General features: G+C 46.5%; 1 protein-coding gene across 7 annotated transcripts in view; it reads left to right on the top strand.

Moving 5' to 3' along the window:
• NUMA1 (nuclear mitotic apparatus protein 1) overlaps window positions 1-18482 on the top strand; it is a 73584-nt gene that overhangs the window by 41976 nt on the left and 13126 nt on the right. For all 7 annotated transcript variants that reach the window (XM_055423575.2, XM_055423577.2, XM_055423571.2 and 4 more), the window contains exons 3-13: window positions 5084-5169; window positions 9841-9920; window positions 11217-11299; window positions 12736-12816; window positions 14092-14179; window positions 15429-15549; window positions 16068-16225; window positions 16496-16613; window positions 16691-16808; window positions 17099-17239; window positions 18350-18472. In XM_055423575.2, coding sequence (XP_055279550.2) covers window positions 5084-5169; window positions 9841-9920; window positions 11217-11299; window positions 12736-12816; window positions 14092-14179; window positions 15429-15549; window positions 16068-16225; window positions 16496-16613; window positions 16691-16808; window positions 17099-17239; window positions 18350-18472 — 1197 coding nt within the window. The remainder of the gene's footprint in view (window positions 1-5083; window positions 5170-9840; window positions 9921-11216; window positions 11300-12735; window positions 12817-14091; window positions 14180-15428; window positions 15550-16067; window positions 16226-16495; window positions 16614-16690; window positions 16809-17098; window positions 17240-18349; window positions 18473-18482) is intronic.

The following is an 18482-nucleotide window of genomic DNA, read 5'->3' as shown; positions in this document are numbered from 1 at the left end:
GGCTATGGAGAGCCTTCTCCTCTCCAGATAAAGAAAACACAGTTTTCTTTTGCCTTTCCCCTTAGCTTGTTTTGTTTTAATTGGGGTATAATTGATTTATAGTGTTGTGTTACTTTCCGGTGTACAGCATAGTGAATCTGTTATACAAATACAGATACCCACTCTTTGTAAGATTTTTTCCCCCATATAGTCCATTACAGAGTATTGAGCAGAGCTCCCTGTGTTGTACAGTAGGTCCTTATTGTCTATTTTGTGTATAGTGGTGTGTATTTGTCAGTCCTAATCTTCGAGTTTATTCCTTACCCCCTTGTAACCGTGTTTATTTTCTGTATCTGTAACTCTGTTTTGGTTTTGTGGACAAGTTCATTTGTAGCCTCTTCTTAGGTTCCACATAGAAATGGTATCATGTGGTATTTGTCTTTCACTGTCTGACTTACTTCATTTAGTCTGAGAACCTCTAGCTTCATCCTTGTTGCTGCAGATGGCATTATTTTGTTCTTTTTATGGCTGAGTTCCCCTCAGTTTTTTAAACTTTGTTTATCTATCGGCTGTGCTGGGCCTTCATTACTTCATGGACTTTTTCTCTAGCTGCGACGCGAGGCGGCTGCTGTGCAGTTGTGGTTTGTGGGCTTCTCATTGTGGTGGCTTCTCTTGTTGCACTGTGTGAGCTCAGTAGTTGTGGTGCATGGGCTTAGTTACTCCGAGACATGTCGGATCTTCTGGGACCGGGTATCAAACCCATGTCTCCTGCATTGGCAGGTGGATTCTTTACCACTGAGCCACCAGGGAAGCCCTCCCCTCGGTATTTGACTTTTATTATTTCTGATGATGTTGCTACTGACACGTGATCCATGACTTTACTTGTATAGCTTAGAAAAGGCTTCTCTGAGGTATATATTCCCTTTCAGTGATGGAAAGGGTGGCTGCAAAACAGCATGTTTGCCCCCTCCTTGTGCATGTTTCTTTCTTTTTTTCCTTTCATGTTTCTGAAAAAGGATTGATGGTGAGTTTCGTTGACGTGTAGGGACTTTGGTCTTGAAAGGCCTTTAACCTCGGGCAAGGTTCTCCTTGCTTTCTTTACGGTGTTTCTGTCCGCTTCCATTGTCCTCCTGGTGCCTCTTGATTACTTCACCAAAACTCTTCTGCTAAGTCTTTTCATATACTTCTGCCTAAAACAATGGCAAATGAAAAAATAATGCTGAGCATTGGGAACCTAAAGCTACAGAGAAACAGAAGAAGCCACACAATGTAATGGTGACACGCGGGGATCTTAGAGGCAGACAGCCCAGCTTAGAATCGTTACTCTGGCTTATCTGTGTGACCCAGGACAAGTTACTTAGCCTCTCAGTACCTCATTTTAAAAATGGAAATAGTAATAATGCCTCATGGAATTATTATGAGAATATGAGATAATGTCTGTAAAAAACACTTAAATATTAAAATATTGCCTAGGGGAGTTCCCTGGCAGTCCAGTGGTTAAGATTCCACTCTTCCACTGCAGGGGCATGGATTTGATCTGCGGTCGGGGAACTAAGATCCTGCATGCCGCACAGGGTGACCAATAAATAAATGAATAAATGTGCTATACAGAGTGGCTGATAAATAAATAAATAAAATGAGTAAGTAAAGTACTGCCTGGGCATGCTATTTGGTAGAGGGTATTTTAGTAGTCACCCTAACTACTGATCAAAAAGGACCAATTAAAGAGCCAACTTTAAGAAAAAAATTACAGAATTAGGAAATGAATATTTAATTTCCAGGTAGGGTGGATTTACTAAAACTGTCTTTAATCACTGTCAAATCTGTAGTCAGGAAATAATCTGTTTAGTGTACAAAATGTGCGTTCTTAGTCCTCTGCTTCTGAAATAGATGCAAATTTTAGTTGTATCGCTTAAGATGGGTGTTTTATATTTATATTTTTTACTTACATTTCAGTGTTTTATGTCTGTATTAGAAGCATTATCTCTTTCTCCTCTTCCCCAGGAAAAGACTGGTTGAGTAGTGTCTGTGTGCCTAGTTCACTTAATTAAGTGATCTTTAGGGGGTCCTTCAGCCACATTGTTTTAAGTTTATCAGTTTATTTATATCAGTTTTAGGCTTGGTTTTATAGTGACTACTACCTTTACCAAGAAGACACAAAAAAGACTGGTTTTATTTAACAGCAGATACTTGTATACTTTTCTGAAAAATCACAGTGAAAGTGCATTAATATATTAAAATATAGTTAGATACAATTTTTCAATTTAAATACAAGTTAGGCAGCTAAAGTGGATTTTATAACATTGTAGCAACATGGAATGAAACTTGTTAGTGAGAAGAGTGGCATCCACACAGACACATGCATGTGACAGTCACAGTGGTGATTTCTTTTTTAATGACCTAGGAAAAAAAATTAGAAATCAAAATGTTAGAAGTACAGGTATTAAAATACTAGAGTGGAGTTTTTTGTTTTCCAAGTTTTCAATAATTGATTTTCTAATGTAAAGATAAACCTATATTTTATTTAAATTGAAGTATGGCTTGATATTATTCTGTACCCAGCAGTTACAGTGAATCAGTTGTTGTAGGGAATATAAGGAACTTTAAGATTCAGCAACTGTAAATGACCCTGGAAGCCTCACAGTAAGTTCCTGGATTCTTCAGTGAGCTTTGCCCTTTCTCACGTTTTATATCCTGACTAGAGATGAAGGAGCTTATCTGCTTCCTCAGCTTTCAAATGATTTCTCATTTGAGAGCAAAATAATGCACAGGAAGGAAATATACTTTTATATCCATGAAAGAAACTGTTGCTGAGTTATTGCTTAATTGATAGGAGATGAATCCTGATTCCTCAAGTTAAACCAGCTAACTGGTATGATTTTTTCCAATCTTGTTAGTGAATGAGCATTCACAGCCCTTGACTGTTTTACGTAGGTTCAGATATTAAAAGAAGATAGTTTTTGGATGCTTAATTCGTTGCAGTCTCTTCATTTTCAACAGATAGAAAGGGACCTTGGCTTGGAATATTCAGAATCTTCTTTAAAAATTCACACTGGCCTTTTCTAATTAGATTAAGCACACACACATACATGCACGCACGCCACATACGGTATAAATTATTATCTTTAAGAGTCCAATGAAAGGTTCTATTTTATATTCCATACTTAAATTTTTTTTTTTACTTTCAATCCACTTTAGTTTAGATTCATTTAGAAGTTCTTAATATAAAATTATTTAATGGAAATAAGTACTGTCGTTTCTGTAACTGATCACTGATTTTTTTTTCATCCTTATGATTCTTCAGTGCAGTCAGCTAATTTAACTAAGAAGTAGAAGTATTGCTGGATCTATTTCATTATTTTAATTTTTATTAACCATAAGTGCTGTGCATTTAGTCCTCTTATTTGGCAATGTGTTCTTTCATCCACAATCTCCTTTGAACACACACTGGCCCTCTAAGGTAGGTAAGTTTGACAAGTGAGAAAATAGGCGCAGAAAGAAACAAAATTGGTAACAAATGTTCCTGGCAAGTTAGTGGATGGAAGAGCTGGATTCAAAATCCTTGTCTGGGAGTCTCTAGCCTAGTGCCTGTTGAAGAGCACATTTGAGGGGGAGGGACAAATTAGGGGTGTGGGATTAACTGCTGCACTAAATAGATAAGCACCAAGGATATATTGCATAGCATAAGGAATTATTTGCAGTGTTTTGTAATAACCTATCATGGAGGATAATCTGCAAAAATACTGAATCACTATGAAACTAACAATTTTGTAAATCAACTACTTCAATTAAAAAAATGAGTACCTTTAATAGAATCAACTCATTTGCGCATAACCACTACTCTGAAGTTTTTAAAAATACTTTGTAAAGCAGGATATGTCTCCCTTCTTCCTCAGTCTTGCATATGTGATTGATTGACTTAGCAAACCCTTCCTTCCTAATAAGGTACCGCAAAGGTAAACTTTAGCCCAGACTTCTGCAGTTGGTACCGTACAGTGGAATTTATGAGGTTTTCCTGTAGAAGTCAACCATGCATGCTTGTTGAATAACCTGTGTGCCTGGTTCATCTGTGTGTGACTGGTGGTGAACTTTCTAGTGGCAAAGACTGAGTTAGATGAATACCTGCCTGAAGGCCAGGAACGGGAAAGGTGATTGAATCTGAATTGACACGTTTTCCTTTGGGGTTTGTAGCTCTTCGTTTCCTTCCTCCCTCCTTTTTTCTTTGTTATCGTGCGTTCCCATCATTTCTCCCTGCCTCAGCCAAAGTTTCATGTCTGGAAAGAATTTTAAAATGCATCAATTACAAGATTTTATATCTGTGTGGGAGTATATAAAATATACCTGGTATTTAATATCAACTTTGAGTGGATAGAAAATTCAGATTTCAAGAACTATAAAATCAAGAGATACAAAGGGCTGTAAATGTAACATCTGAGCTGTATACACTCAGGAAATACAAAGGGCTGTATAAAAAAAGCCTTTCTTTTTCCTACCCCTCACTCCCAGCCTCAGGTTCCTCTCTTGGGGTATTAGTTTCTTTCATTCTTTCTAGAACCATTTTATGCCCAATTATATTTAAAATACACCCGAGTGCTGGAACATTCTAGGAGAACTTAAGCTCTTATTCAGTTGAAGCCAAAGGAAGGACTCTGAGAGCAGCCTTCAGGTGGCCTTTAGTGGTTGAGTTGGTGCAGCGCCATTCCTTTGCTGAAATTAAAAGTCCTAGAATCGCCTGGTCCTGCATTCTTTTAGCTGCAACTATAGGCACTCAGAAGGGGCTTCCCAAGTGGCACTAGTGGTAAAGAACCTGCCTGCCAATGCAGTGAGCCATAAGAGATGTGGGTTCGATCCCTGGGTCAGGAAGATCCCCTGGAGAAGAGAATAGCAACCCACTCCAATATTCTTGCCTGGAGAATGCCATAGACAGAGGAGCCTTGCGGGGTATAGTCCAGGGGGTCGCAGAGAGTCGGACATGACTGAAGCAACTTAGGACCCCCGTAGGCACTCAGAACAAGCAGAATTGCCGACACCTGGGGAAAGGAGCAAACCCCAGGGCTTCTTGCACTCACGATGGTTTCACCAAGTGCTTCCCTTTGCCTCGCAGGTGAATAGTCTGCGCCTGGCTGACCCGGTGGAGGCTGTGCTGCAACTCCAGGACTGCGGTGTCTTCATCAGGATCATTGACGGCATGTGAGTCTGCACTGCCTTCCCCTGCAGCCTCTCTAGTGAAGCTGTGGGCTGGGGTGGGAACTGCATTTGTTTCCTTTCCTGGTTGGCCAGAAACCTCCACAGGATTGGAATGTCTTCCAATCACTGTGTGTCTCTACGAGAGAGGTTTCACTCTTGTCCCATCTTGAGGCTTCCTTACTGTTTCGTAGGAGAGCTGCCAGTTCTCTGTGTTCTCATCTCTGGGAACCTGCCCTGGGGTTCCCTGTCCTCTTGTCTCAACAGGAGTTTTCTACAGCCTTCATCCTTATCTCACAAGATCATCCGTACCTCACAAACCTTCTTTGCAACCTGTGGGGCCAGGAAGAAGAAAGGGGAAGCTCATAAACTTGAGAGAAAGAAGCAGCACCTAAAAATCTATTAACTCGTTAGCCCTGCACAGATTTATGCCTTTCAACCCATTAGAGCATTTTGGGGACTTTCACCCACCTCATTTAACTCACTCTCTGAGGCCAGTTAGCATTTGATAAGCTGCTTTCATGTAGCCAGGATCTCAGTTTAGGTCTCTTCATTTTATACATGTGTCTTTAGCACATTTCCTTTGAGCTTCACAGTTATCTGAGAAATGAGTGGAGTGGGGCCTCCTCCTCTTGTCTCACCTTTTTGGAACCCAGCAAAGATGGGTCAAGCCATAACCTATATTTATCTTTTTAAAGCTCATATGGTTCATCTTGTCTCCTGTACCCTCAACTTTAAGGAATTATGAAGGGCAAACTGACTGGCCTTTTACTTCTTTGTGCTATGGGCAAAAGTATAGGCAAACCTTGATGTAAAGAACTGGGGGGACAGTGGAGAGGACCAACTTTCCCAGTTTAAAGGAAAGCACAATAGATGCTGAGTCCCCCAGACCAAGATCTGAAGTGTTGAGACTTCCCATGTGGCTCAGTGATAATCTGCAATGCAAGAAACACAGGTTTGATCCCTGGGCCAGGAAGATCTCCTGAGGAGGAAATGGCAACCCACTCCAGTCTTCTTGCCTGGGAAATGCCATGGAGAGAGGAGCCTGGCGGGCTATAGTCCATGGGTTCACAAAGAGTCAGACACGACTGAGCACGCATGGACCTGTATGCACTGTATCCACACACACCATGTGGGAACTGGTGTCAGGAATTCAACATCTCTGTGAAGCAGGTTGGCTGCATTTATAGGCAGCAGCTCATTGACAGGGAAACAAGGTAGAACTGAGCTTGTCAAAGGCAAGGTCTGGGTCTAATTCATCTTCAGGTCCTCTACACCTAACTTAGGACTTTGCAGTGATTAGATTTTAATTAATGTTTGTTAGGTGAAAATGAGTGAATGAACATATAGTTGATATTCAAGTGGGGCTGAGTGCCCCCACAACAGATGTGTTTGCTAGAGTGGGTTTTTTGTTTTTTTAATCTTTTGAGATTTATATTGATAATGAGATGTCTAATTTGATTTCTTAAAGGTCCCTGTGGTTCTAACTGGCCCACCTGCCTTAGTGAAGGAAGCCACTGTATTTCTTATTTTGGTACAGACACTGCCATTTTCTTTTCTTTTGGTTGCACCTCATGGATTGTGGGATCTTAGTTCCCTGATCAGGGATGGAATCCGGGCCCTGGTAGTGAAAGTGCTGAGCCCTAACCACTGGACTGCCAGGGAGTTCCTGAACAACACCATTTTCTTTCCCGGTTACCCAGACAGAGGACATTTCAACATCATTTTGATTTCTCCCCTCCCCTGGGCACTGATTTCTAATGTCACCATCTTCTCAGTTTGTCCTTTCAGGAGATTTCTCACATCCCTTCCGCTGCCTCATTCTGGACACCGGACCCTTATGACTTCATTCTTCTCTAACCTATCCGTAGTCCTGGATATCCCAGTAGTGTGATCTCAGGACCTTCCTCCATCCTGCTTTCAAAACTGTGCTGAGGTCATGGACCTCAGCAACTCTTCATTGTCAAGAGACTGAAATCTAAAAATGTCAGTTGGGGTGTTCAGAGCTTTCATCAGGGGCCCATCTCTTCCCTCCAGTCTTGTTTCTTACTCGTTTCTGCCTCTTCACCCCACTCTTTTTTTTTGGATCTTATAGACTTTCCTAAATTCTGACCTTTGTTAGTTGCGTCATCATGGTACTGCTTAACTTGTTCTTCCCCTTGTTGCCTATAAACTGGTAATTAGATCTAAATTTAATTAGCTTAAGATTTTTTTCAAGGATACTTTATAGATGGAGTTGTGTACCACCTGTAAGTCAGCATTTTGTAACTCATAATGTAACTCGTAACCATTCTGCAAACCCTAATGAAAGTAGTAGATCTAGGCAACTAACATCAATGGCCAGTAAAACCATTAGGCTGGCAATACCTAACGTACAGTTTAATTTTAACATCACCAAAGAAGAGGCAGTCAGGTATGACTTCCCTCATTGTAACAGATAATAGTGTGCAGCATGGGTGGATCAAGCTTTTGCTTTTGAGGAGATAAATTTCCTTGCCTGATGACAAGAGCAGTAGATGTGTCCAGGGGTAAGGATGTATATCCTTGGTTTAGCCACTGTAAGTTCATAACCCAGTGGGAAATTTGCATAAGGCAGGTCAAAAATTCAAGATGCCCATTTTCCAAGTTACTTTCTAAGGTGCTGCCTGAGCTTTAGATTAGAAGCGACAGGTGGGGAGAAGAGTAGCAGTGGGGAGAGAATGTGTGTGTGTGTTGGATGGAAGTGCTGTTGAAATCCCAGGTTAATCCTCATCTTCACCACAGATACAGGGCGATACTGACCAACTTTCTTTGGGAAAACGTTATTGGTGAATGTGTTCTGGCTGACTCGTTTGTGATGCTTCTACTGTTGCTAACAGAAATCAGACACCTGGTTCTCAGGAAAGACAGTGGAGGAGGGCTGGGTTGGCAGCAGATAGAATCTGTGGGAATTGAACAAATGCTTGTTCCTTGGCCACTTGGCTTTCTCTCTCAGAAAATTAGAGTCAACCCATCTGACAAGTTTCTCCATTTTTCTGTGTGTGAATAGCCTGCACCAAATAGGCTATCCCACCCCTTTGATATCTGTGAGGCTTGCAAATCAAAGTTCAGTGGAGGCATTTTCCCAGAAAACTTAATTTGCCTTACTGATGTTGACCTCTGCTCATCCCAGTTAAAAGCATTCCTCATCGGTCAGTCAGCCCATACGTACTCAGCACCTGCTATATTCCTATCTTTCAGCTCACTTATAAATGATGTGCGTGGGTCTGTGAGTGTTGTAGGAATGCCTGAGGAGGAGGGGGAGACATGACTAGCAGTGGTTCTGTTTGGCTTCCTGCCAGAGATGAGACTTGAATGCAGTCTTCTTAAAGAACGGGCTGTGTTTCCCCAGGACCAGCGTTTTCCAAAGCATGTTCCATGCAACTACTATCTCAGGGGCTCAGTGGGAAAAAAATGGGTTTTGTGGTCGGATATGATTAGGAAATAATGCCTATTTTAGAAAATGTTCAGTTGGGTTTAACCCAGTATTTCTCAAACATTTAACTGAAGTACCGTGTTTTTTTTTTTTTTTTTTTATCAAATGGAATACACTTAGGTAAATTACTACTCTGTGATGAGGTAAAGAAAGAGTCACAACATTCCAAATTGTGGATGGGTAGGGAGGATGGCTCTTTTGGGAGTCTGTGAGGAGATTAGCATCTCTGAAGGAGTTTGTAGGTGTCCCTAATCACAGACCAGCTACCCAGAGTGCTGCTTGTGGGGGTTCCCTTGGAAGAAGCCTTTGTAATCACTCAGGAGCTGGAGGGAGTAACTCCCAGTCTTGGCTGGGATGCTTCTGTGCTTTGCAGGGGGATTCTCAAGTCTGCCCTGCCCTCTGGAAAGCTGATTGAAACCTGGAGATGTGGCATCTGAAGACAAGAGGCCTTTTAATCAGTATCTGCAGCTGTAGCCTTGATAGAAAAGTCAACTTTTAAATGAGGGTAGTCACTTCTGAAAATGAAACTGCACTTAGCCAAAGGGGCTGGGGCCAGGCCTGTATGAGAGCGCCCCCTGCTGCTCCCTGCTGTCCTTGCTTTTCACACTTTGCTCACCTTTCCACTTAAACCAGCGCCGGGAAGGTCACAGATCAAGAATGACTGTTCCTTGGCCTGGCCCCTCCGAGGCCACCTCCACCTTTAGCCTCGTGAGTGTTGAACTTTGCCGTGCCACTTCAGAGCCTCGTTCCCCCTGCTCTTTGAGTCTTGGATCGGATTTCCCATTTCCATAGTCCTCTCTCACTGTAGCTGTGTACATAGTCCTCCTGCACTTGTCCTCTTGTCACGTGTTCCCAGGCGTCCTGACCTTTTACACTTGAGCCATCCTGGACTATTGACCCCAACTTCCCATCCATCTGTGCTGCCTCCATTGCCTCTCAGCCCGCTTCCCACAGAGCTTTTCCATATTCACAAATGGGGTGGCAGAGTGCCATCTTTTCCAGGAGGGCCTCAGGCCTCAAGTCCCCACTTCTCAGCCACCACACAGTTCCTTCTGGGTAAGTGGTATCTTGGTGTCTTCTCCCCTGCCTCCAGCACCTGGCCTGGTTCTCCGTCAGATCCAACAGAGACCCAGCCTGAAGGGATGGGAAGGTGGTAGGTAATGCAGTAGCCAGGAGGGAAGGCTGGCCAAGTACTCTGGTTCTAACACTTGTTCTTTTTCTAGCCTTGGCACTGATGAGGGGCAGCAAATCCTGCAGCGGCCGGTGCCGGAGAGACTGGAGTTTGTGTGCAGTTTTCTGCAGAGTAAGCACCTTTTTTCCTGGCTGGAAAGGGGCTGCTTCCTGGGGCTCGGGTGGCCAGAAGAACCAGGTCTCGGGTGTCGGGAGGGGCTGAGGCTTGAGGCTGCCCACTGTGTGCCACCGAGATGAGTATGGCCAGGGTGGCTTTTCTGGGTCTGACCTGTACCAGTTGGGGGAGAGTATCCCTGCAGTCCCAGAGTATGAGTCTGGGATCCAGGTAGAGCCAGGGGGTTTATTCTGGGGACTCAATCACCTTGGGTTCCTATTCCTTCCACTGCAAGGAGACAGAAAGATCCATGTTACCTTCTTCCCCTTGCTGGGAGAACAGTTTCCCATGGTAACCCTAAATTAATTGCTTAAGTGATAGGTATAGGGGCACAGGCAGGGTAAGATTAAGGTCTTGCCCTTCTACTCTACTGTTTGTGCGACCTTTCTGGACATGGGTTCCCTGTCTGTAAAATGAAGATGATTAATAATTGTTCTTAAGATTGACGTGCAGAGTAAATAAGGGCACATGCAAAGCTTCTAATGGGCTTCCCCGGTGGCGCTAGCAGTAGAGAAACTGCCTGCCAATGCAGTGAGACATAAGAGATGCAGGTTCAGTCCCTGCGTCAGGAAGATCCCCTGGAGGAAGGCATAGCAACCACTCCAGTATTCTTGCCTGGAGAATCCCATGTACAGAAGAACCTGGTGGGCTACAGTCCATAGGGTCAAAAAGAGTCAGATGCAACTGAAAAGCTGAGCACACATGCACTCAGAGCTTCTAGCACAGTGCTTGTCAGTCACTTCCCCCATATAGCTATGGACACAGAGTTCTCATCTTTGACCCAGGAGCTTTCTGCCATCCCCACCTCAAGAGGCTTATAAGAAAGATGATGATGGATTAAGATAAAGCAGGGTATTAGTAATTGAGCCCAGCCCCCCTGGCAGCATAAGAATCAGGTATCCCCCCCAACCCTGGTCTGACTCAGCTGTAGGCAGGCTTCCTCTGCACCCTCAGTTGGAAGGAGACTCTGCAGTGACCTGGAATCTCTGGGCTCATCCTCTGGTGCTGAGGGGGGAGTTGGTGTGTGGGTGGGTGAGTGCTATGTCAGGCCCCAGATCTGCTGTGAATTCCCAGCCTGTTTTCTTCTTGAACTGTCCCTGAACTGCCCAGGATAGAACTAACTTCAGGTGGAAATGTGCATGTCATCTCCTGGCCACACCAGCCATTCTGCTTCTCTGACTGCAAGGTGTTCTGATTATCTCAGGGATGGTTCCCAGGAAATTCACCTTACTTTCTACGTTGTTGTCATTACAGAAAACCGAAAACATCCCTCTTCTCCAGAATGCCTGGTGTCAGTACAGAAGGTCATGGAGGGCTCAGAGCTGGAACTAGCGAAGGTACCTGTGGAAAACGAAACTGGTTGAGAAGGTGGAACCGGAGGGGCCTTCTCTCAACCCAGAAGTGGTGGGGCTTTATTTCTGAGCCTTGTGGAGGTTGGTGGTAGGTCCAGGCAGCCACCTAGCTGAGGCTTGATTCAGCCAAGGATTTTAGCCCATCCTAATGACAAAAAGGTGGCCAAAGTATTGGAGTTTCAGCTTTAGCATCAGTCCTTCCAATGAACACCCAGGATTGATCTCCTTTAGAATGGACTGGTTGGATCTCCTTGCAGTATAAGGGACTCTCAAGAGTCTTCTCCAACACCACAGTTCAAAAGCATCGATTCTTCGGCGATCAGCTTTCTTCACAGTCCAACTCTCACATCCATACATGCTGCTAAGTCACTTCAGTCGTGTCCGACTCTGTGTGACCCCATAGACGGAAGCCCACCAGGCTCCCCCGTCCCTGGGATTCTCCAGGCGAGAACACTGGAGTGGGTTGCCATTTCCTTCTCCAATGTGTGAAAGTGAAAAGTGAAAGTGAAGTCGCTCAGTCGTGTCCGACCCCTAGCGACCCCACGGACTGCAGCCTACCAGGCTCCTCCATCCATGGGATTTTCTAGGCAAGAGTACTGGAGTGGCTTGCCATTGCCTTCTCCGATGACCACGGGAAAAACCATAGCCTTGACTAGACGGACCTTTGTTGGCAAAGTAATGTCTCTGCTTTTTAATATAAAGGTTGGGGGCGGGAGGAGAAGGGGACGACAGAGAATGAGATGGCTGGATGGCATCACCGACTCTGTGGACATGAGTTTGAGTGAACGCCGGGAGTTGGTGATGGACAGGGAGGCCTGGCATGCTGTGATTCTTGGGGTCGCAGAGCCAGACACGACTTAGGAACTGAACTGAACTGAATGACAAAGAGGTTTACTGGACCATTACTGTGGCCTCTGTGGACACCTGGCAAGAGTCAGGCCTTAGCTGGCTGTTGTCGTATTTTTCTTTTTAGCTCAGTCCAGTTTACTCCCCCTTCTGTTTCTGGGTGCTGGCATATGGAGGATGCCTTAGGTGTCATAGCCTGGGTTCCATGAGTGCAGGGATTCTGGCTCCCGGCTTTTTGCACAGTGAGCACTGAATCCTCGATCAAGAGGGATGGGGTGGGGAGAGGTGGGAGGGGTTTCAGGACGGGTGACACATGTACACCCATGGCTGATTCATGTCAATATGGCAAAAACCACCGCAGTATTGTAAAGTAATTAGCCCCCAGTTAAATAAATACTTTTTTTAAAAAAAGAAAAGTGTTTCCTGATACAGTTAAGGGCAGTGGCCTGGGGCTACTGAATTCTGGGAGCTTTCAGAGAGTCTTAGAAGAACTCAGAGTCCCCAAAACAGGGCAGGGGTTGGGGACTGAGAAGAGAGACAGCCCTGCTCGGTGACCACTCCTGCTTGGCTTCTAGATGATCATGCTGCTTCTGTACCACTCCTCCATGAGCTCCAGGAGTCTCAGGGACTGGGAACAGTTTGAATACAAGATTCAGGTAAGCCCTGTGCCTCCATCCCACACAACAGGCTTGCCCTTGTTTCACCCCATCCCAGCTGTTTTTCTCTAAACAACATACATTGTTCTTTTTAAAAATTATGTTATAGTAGTTATAGCCATTCATTATAAAAAGTCTGGAAAATACCAAGAAACAAAGAAGGAAATAACAGTTGCTAGTAATCGCATTTTAGCAATAACTGCTAACTTTTAAAGGATATACTTCCAGGGCATTTTCACGTACATATGTTTAACTGTACCTGAACTGTGTTTGGATAATACATAGAAATTATTCTTCCTTCATGTATGTGCTTCTGTATGTTTAAGTGGGTGTTTTACACAGACTGTCACTCCATTTCACCCTCATTTCCTCTAGCAGGATGGATCAGTGAGGATGTCTTTGTCTATCGTGACAGTCTAGCTCAGAGTGGTTACCCCCTCCCCTCCTCTGCATGGTCCCTAAGTGAAGGGCAGTTGGTGCCTCTGCTCCATGAGAGAGGGAACTACCTGCCTCGCGGGTCCCGATGTTGTCCTTGCTTCCTGCATGAGCAGCTGTGCTTTGATTCCCAGAGCAGCAGCAGGTGGGATACCAGGGAGGGTAATGTCAGTGACTGGCGGGGCAGTGTCCGGAGAGCGGTGGCCTTTCACGTAGTGGTAGAAGTGTTGAGTTCACCCCATTCCATACTCACTTAGCTCGTGGCTTGTCACAGGTTGGGGTTGTAATGCTGTGGGAGGAACAAGTGGCTCCTTCCTTCCTTTAACATTTTCTCTGCTCTAAGCTGATCATAGCCCAGGTAGAAAGAAATTCTAAAGGAATAAGGAAAATGGCCAGGGAAGTTAGATCAACTCTGTAGCTTTGGAATTCAGACAGCGAAGGCAAGATTTTACAGCTGAGCTGGTAGTTAAGCCCTGCATGAGCCCCGAAGGTGTTTTCATTCAGACAGAGAACGGCAGTGAGGGCCAGCTGGGAGGGGCCGACAGAGTTGTGTGTAAAAGCTTTCTGAATGGATTGCTTTGCTTACCTGTTCCCATCTCATGGTCAGGAGTGAAGTCAGTTTGGACCTCTGTCTGACCCTGGTTGCATCTTTGGGGGAAATGAGGGGCTGGGGACAAGTAGAGTGGAACGTCTCTGATGGAACATTCTGGATTGGACCTTGGGGCTCTGAGGGCAGGGATGGGTTCCAGCAGACCCTGAGAGCACCTCCAGGATGGTGCCCTCCATCCCTGCAGGCCTCCCGAATGCCTCAGTGATGCTCTTTCTCTGTCTGTGACCCAGGCTGAGTTAGCCGTCATTCTCAAATTTGTGCTGGACCATGAGGATGGACTCAACCTGAATGAAGACTTGGAGAGCTTCTTGCAGAAAGGTAAGTAGGGGCCATTCCTGATGATCCTATCTTTTCTGAGCTGGGGACTGCTGGGATCCTGAGTTGTCGGGAAGTTCTGGGGGTTTGCTCCAACACAGGGCACAGAGTAGGTGCTTAGGAAACATGTGGAATGTGCAGTGACATGACTTCTGGCCATGTTGCCCTCATCCCAGTTCCCACAGAGCTCCTCCTCGTGCCTGGCAGCAGCTCAGCAGGACATTTGTAAGTGATCATGTCTGCTGTCGGTTCTCCTGGTTTACCCCACCACCCACACATACATTCTTGTTTTGTTTTTTATTGTTTAAATAGTCATTGCTCTTGACTTAGAAGCTGGGAGTACAGTCTTAGAAAACTATTGTTCCTTACATATTGCTCGTGTTCTAGGTGGGAAGGCACATACATAAACCAGAACGTATGATGAGGAAAAAGTGCTAGAACAGGGAGGTACTGAATCTGCCAGGCATCTTGCTGGAAGTACAGTAGAAAGAGCGAGAGTGCTGCCTGTTGGGAAGAGACATGTAACGATGACAGGTAGTCTGGTGGGGGGTCTCGGCACATTCACCCAGACACTGAATTTGGTGTTCCTTGTGTTCAGGTTCCCCATGAGCAACTTCAGGTGGAGATGTTGCAGATGTGAGTGTAGAATGCAGGAGAGGGCTCTGGGCCAGGCTGTGGGCTTGCACGTTGGTATATATATGGATGGCCACTGAAGCCTTGGGCACTGTGGGCAGAGCACGCAGGCCCCATCAGAACTCTGGGCTTGGCGGGCAGGCGGGTGGGAGAGGAAGGAGCAGGTGAGGGAAAGGGAGCCTGGGTGTTAGAGGTAGGAGGGCCTTGTGAAGGTTGCCATGAAAGTCAAGGGAAGAGGAGATTTTGAGAAAGAAGTCATGCTGGCAGTGCACGATTTCAGAATGAGGGTTTCAGCGAGGAGGCTGCTGGCTCTCACTTGAGAGGCCACTGGGACTGAGAGGAAGTCTGCTCAGGGTCAGCTTGAGGGGAAAAGCGTGAGCACTTGGTCGGGTGTCTTGAGTACAGAGTCTGAGCAGGGAAGCCCTATACTTTGGCTTAGGGCACTGACTGCTGGATAACCCAGAACCCAGGCTTCAAGCTCTGCCCAGCCTTCCTCTGCAGCTGACATATAAGTGTCTGGATTCATCCCCACTAAGGCAAGTTCTCAAATAGCATAAAGATGCAAATCTGTCCACCTCTTACTGACTTCTCTGTGGCTTTTCTGCTCCTTCCACTCCAGCTCCTGTCCCTTCCCCCCGTTCCAGCACCATCTCTGAAGAGCTGTCCCCACCCAGCCACCAAGCCAAGAGGGAGGTTCACTTCCTAGAGCTACAGAAAGTTGCCTCTTCCAGCGGGAACAAGTATGTGCTGGGCCTCTTCTCCCAGGATGGGAGGCCCTTGACACCCAGCGCTCAGATCCCTGCCTCCAAGGGGCCAAACTGTTGACCAGCCCCTGAGTCATCAGAGAGCTTGAAGTATCTTACAGACCTGTGACGTCCTCCCCTACGTCAGGATCAGTGGGGGACTTGGTTGGGATCTGTCCTGGGCAAAAGGCCTGTCAAAGACTGGTCCCTGTTTATAGGATTTCTTGCTTTCTTGAAGACTAGGCTAAAGTCCCTTTTCTTAGTACAGTTCTGTAAAGGCAAAGAGAATGCCCTCCTTTTGCAGCTATGGGGGGTGGGGAGGCATAGAGAAATTAAGACTTGAAGAAAGAAGGGAAGCTTTCTCAGGTCTTGTCATAAAGCACGAGGTAGCACTGCAGACAGAGCCCGGGATTTGGGGCTCACCCGCAGAGCCCGCCCCCGCCTGTGCCTGCTGGTTGCTTCCACCCTTGTGTCTTGGGCTCTGACCGCGGCCTCTGGGCCGTCTCCTTCCCCAGCTTCCTCTCGGGCTCTCCAGCCTCCCCCATGGGTGACATCTTGCAGACCCCACAGTTCCAGATGAGGCGGCTAAAGAAGCAGCTTGCAGATGAGAGAAACAATCGAGACGAGCTGGAGCTGGAGTTGGCTGAGAACCGCAAGCTCCTCACCGAGAAGGGTAGGTACCTGGCTCACTGGCGGATGTGTGTGGATGGGTGGCATTTGGGATTTTCATCTAGGAAGGTGCTGGGCTTGTCTGAGATGTGGCCCTTCTGCCTCCTGTGTTGTCTCCTCTGCTGGCCCGGGAGCTGAGCTCAGCCCTGGGCTCATTGGCTGACCTCCTGGAAGCCGGTGCTATCCATGCCCCGCTCCTTCTTTCCCTGGACCAGCTGCCCTCTCCCTCCTCCCCTCCGTCTTGGGTTGAGTCCTCTCCTCTCCTCCGGGGCAGATGCGCAGATAGCCATGATGCAGCAGCGCATTGATCGCCTGGCTCAGCTCAACGAGAAGCAGGCAGCCAGCCCGCTAGAACCCAGGGAACTGGAGGAGCTGCGTGGCAAGAACGAGAGGTATGGTTCTCCTGCTGTCCTTCTGCACCTGGCACAGCGGCCATGTGCTTCTTCCTCACTGCGCCCCTCCCTCGCAGCCTCACTGTGCGACTCCACGAAACTCTGAAGCAGTGCCAGGACCTGAGGACAGAGAAGAGCCAGATGGATCGCAGAATTAACCAGCTCTCTGAGGAGAATGGGGACCTTTCCTTTAAGGTGAGAGTTGGGGTTTCTGGTCTGCACCTGGAAGCCCAGGGCAGCTGAGTTGGTCTGGACAATTCCCCCAGAGGGTTGAGGAGAATGTCCTCATTCCTTAATTGGCTACTGCCAGGGACCGTAAATTTTGATTAGTAGTCCTGCGTTAGAGATGCGATTAGTTGCATTTGGCTTGAGGAGGGCTGGAAGGGTAACAGAAGTCGTCCAGACCCTGGAGTTCAGCAGGCAGACAGCAGTGGTTCTGGCAGTTTTGACTGTGGGTAACGGGGGTTCCCTCTTGTCTGTCTCAGCTGCGGGAGTTTGCCAGTCACTTGCAGCAACTCCAGGGGGCCCTCAATGAAGTGACAGAAGAGCACAGCAGGGCCACTCAGGAGTGGATGGATAAGCAGGCGCATCTGGAGAAGGAGCTCAGCACAGCCCTGCAGGACAAGGTAGCTCTCTGCTTCGGGAAGTCAGGGCCACAGTCTTGACCACACGCCCGAAGTTGAATGTCGTTTACCTCTATGGGACCTTTGGATTTCCCTGGTGGCTCAGATGGTAAAGTGTCTGCCTACAATGCAGGAGACCTGGGTTCAATCCCTGGGTTGGGAAGATCTCCCGGAGAAGGAAATGGCAACCCACTCTAGTATTCTTGCCTGGAAAATCCCATGGATGGAGGAGCCTGGTAGGCTATAGTCCATGAGGTCACAAAGAGTCGTACACGACTGAGCAACTTCACTTTTCACTGTGGGACCTTTGGGAATTATGCTGACTATTCAAGGCTTAATAGTGTGCTGTAATGGACTTCGGTTCAGTACACCTGTATATCCTGTCTCTGCTGTTTACAGGTGTGGCTCTTGGACAAGTTACTTGACTTCTTTCTAAGCGTCTTTTCCCTAAAATGGGAAAAAGAATTAGTAGCTGCCTTAAAATCTGTTGTAAGATAATGCAGATAGAGCACTGAACACACATTATCTGGTAAGAAGTGAAGTTGCTGAGATTATTGTTGCTATTAAGAACCCAGCTCTGCCACGTATTAGTAACCATGTAGCCCCTGGACAAGGCACTTAACTCATCAGCTTTGGACTCTTACTCTGTAAAAATAATAGGGATGGTAGTCGCCACCTCCCGGTCTGTTGGGTAGAGTCAGACAGGCCCTGGCCCATTGCAGTTGCTTAGTGAACAGTGGGGTGAAGGGGGCAGGGCACCAGGGGTGCTGTGGCTGATGCTGCTGTTGGTGTGCAGTCAGGATGTTTTTAAACTGATGAGTGTTTGCATACTCTGAGAGCCAAGACATGACCGAGGAAGGGTATACAGTGAGGAAATTTTAAGTAAACTCAGCCATGGAGAAGAAATGAGCAGGTCACCCAACTTAATTCAGCCCTGGAACTGGGGCTCAGGTCTCCATTGGTTTCTGCCAGTTTTCCCCTAGGTCGGGGCCAGAGGAGATCTTGGTAACCAGGTAATGGGATAATAATGTTTTGTTGATGCTCACGAGGGCTTGTGTGGCAAGCTGATGCCTGTTTCATTTCTGTTAACCTGGGGCTCTCGTTTACACCCAGAAATGCCTTGAAGAGAAGAATGAAATCCTTCAGGGAAAGCTTTCACAGCTAGAAGAACACTTGGCCCAGCTGCGGGAGAACCCACCCCAGGAGAAGGGTGAGGTGCTGGGCGACGTCTTGCAGGTAGGGACTC

The sequence above is a fragment of the Moschus berezovskii genome, chromosome 14 (genome assembly GCF_049115385.1).
Source record: "Moschus berezovskii isolate FMDL1 chromosome 14, NW_MosBer_1.0, whole genome shotgun sequence".
Taxonomy (NCBI): domain Eukaryota; kingdom Metazoa; phylum Chordata; class Mammalia; order Artiodactyla; family Moschidae; genus Moschus; species Moschus berezovskii.
Note: the sequence above shows the minus strand (reverse complement) of the source record. Positions and strands in the feature narration are given on the sequence as shown.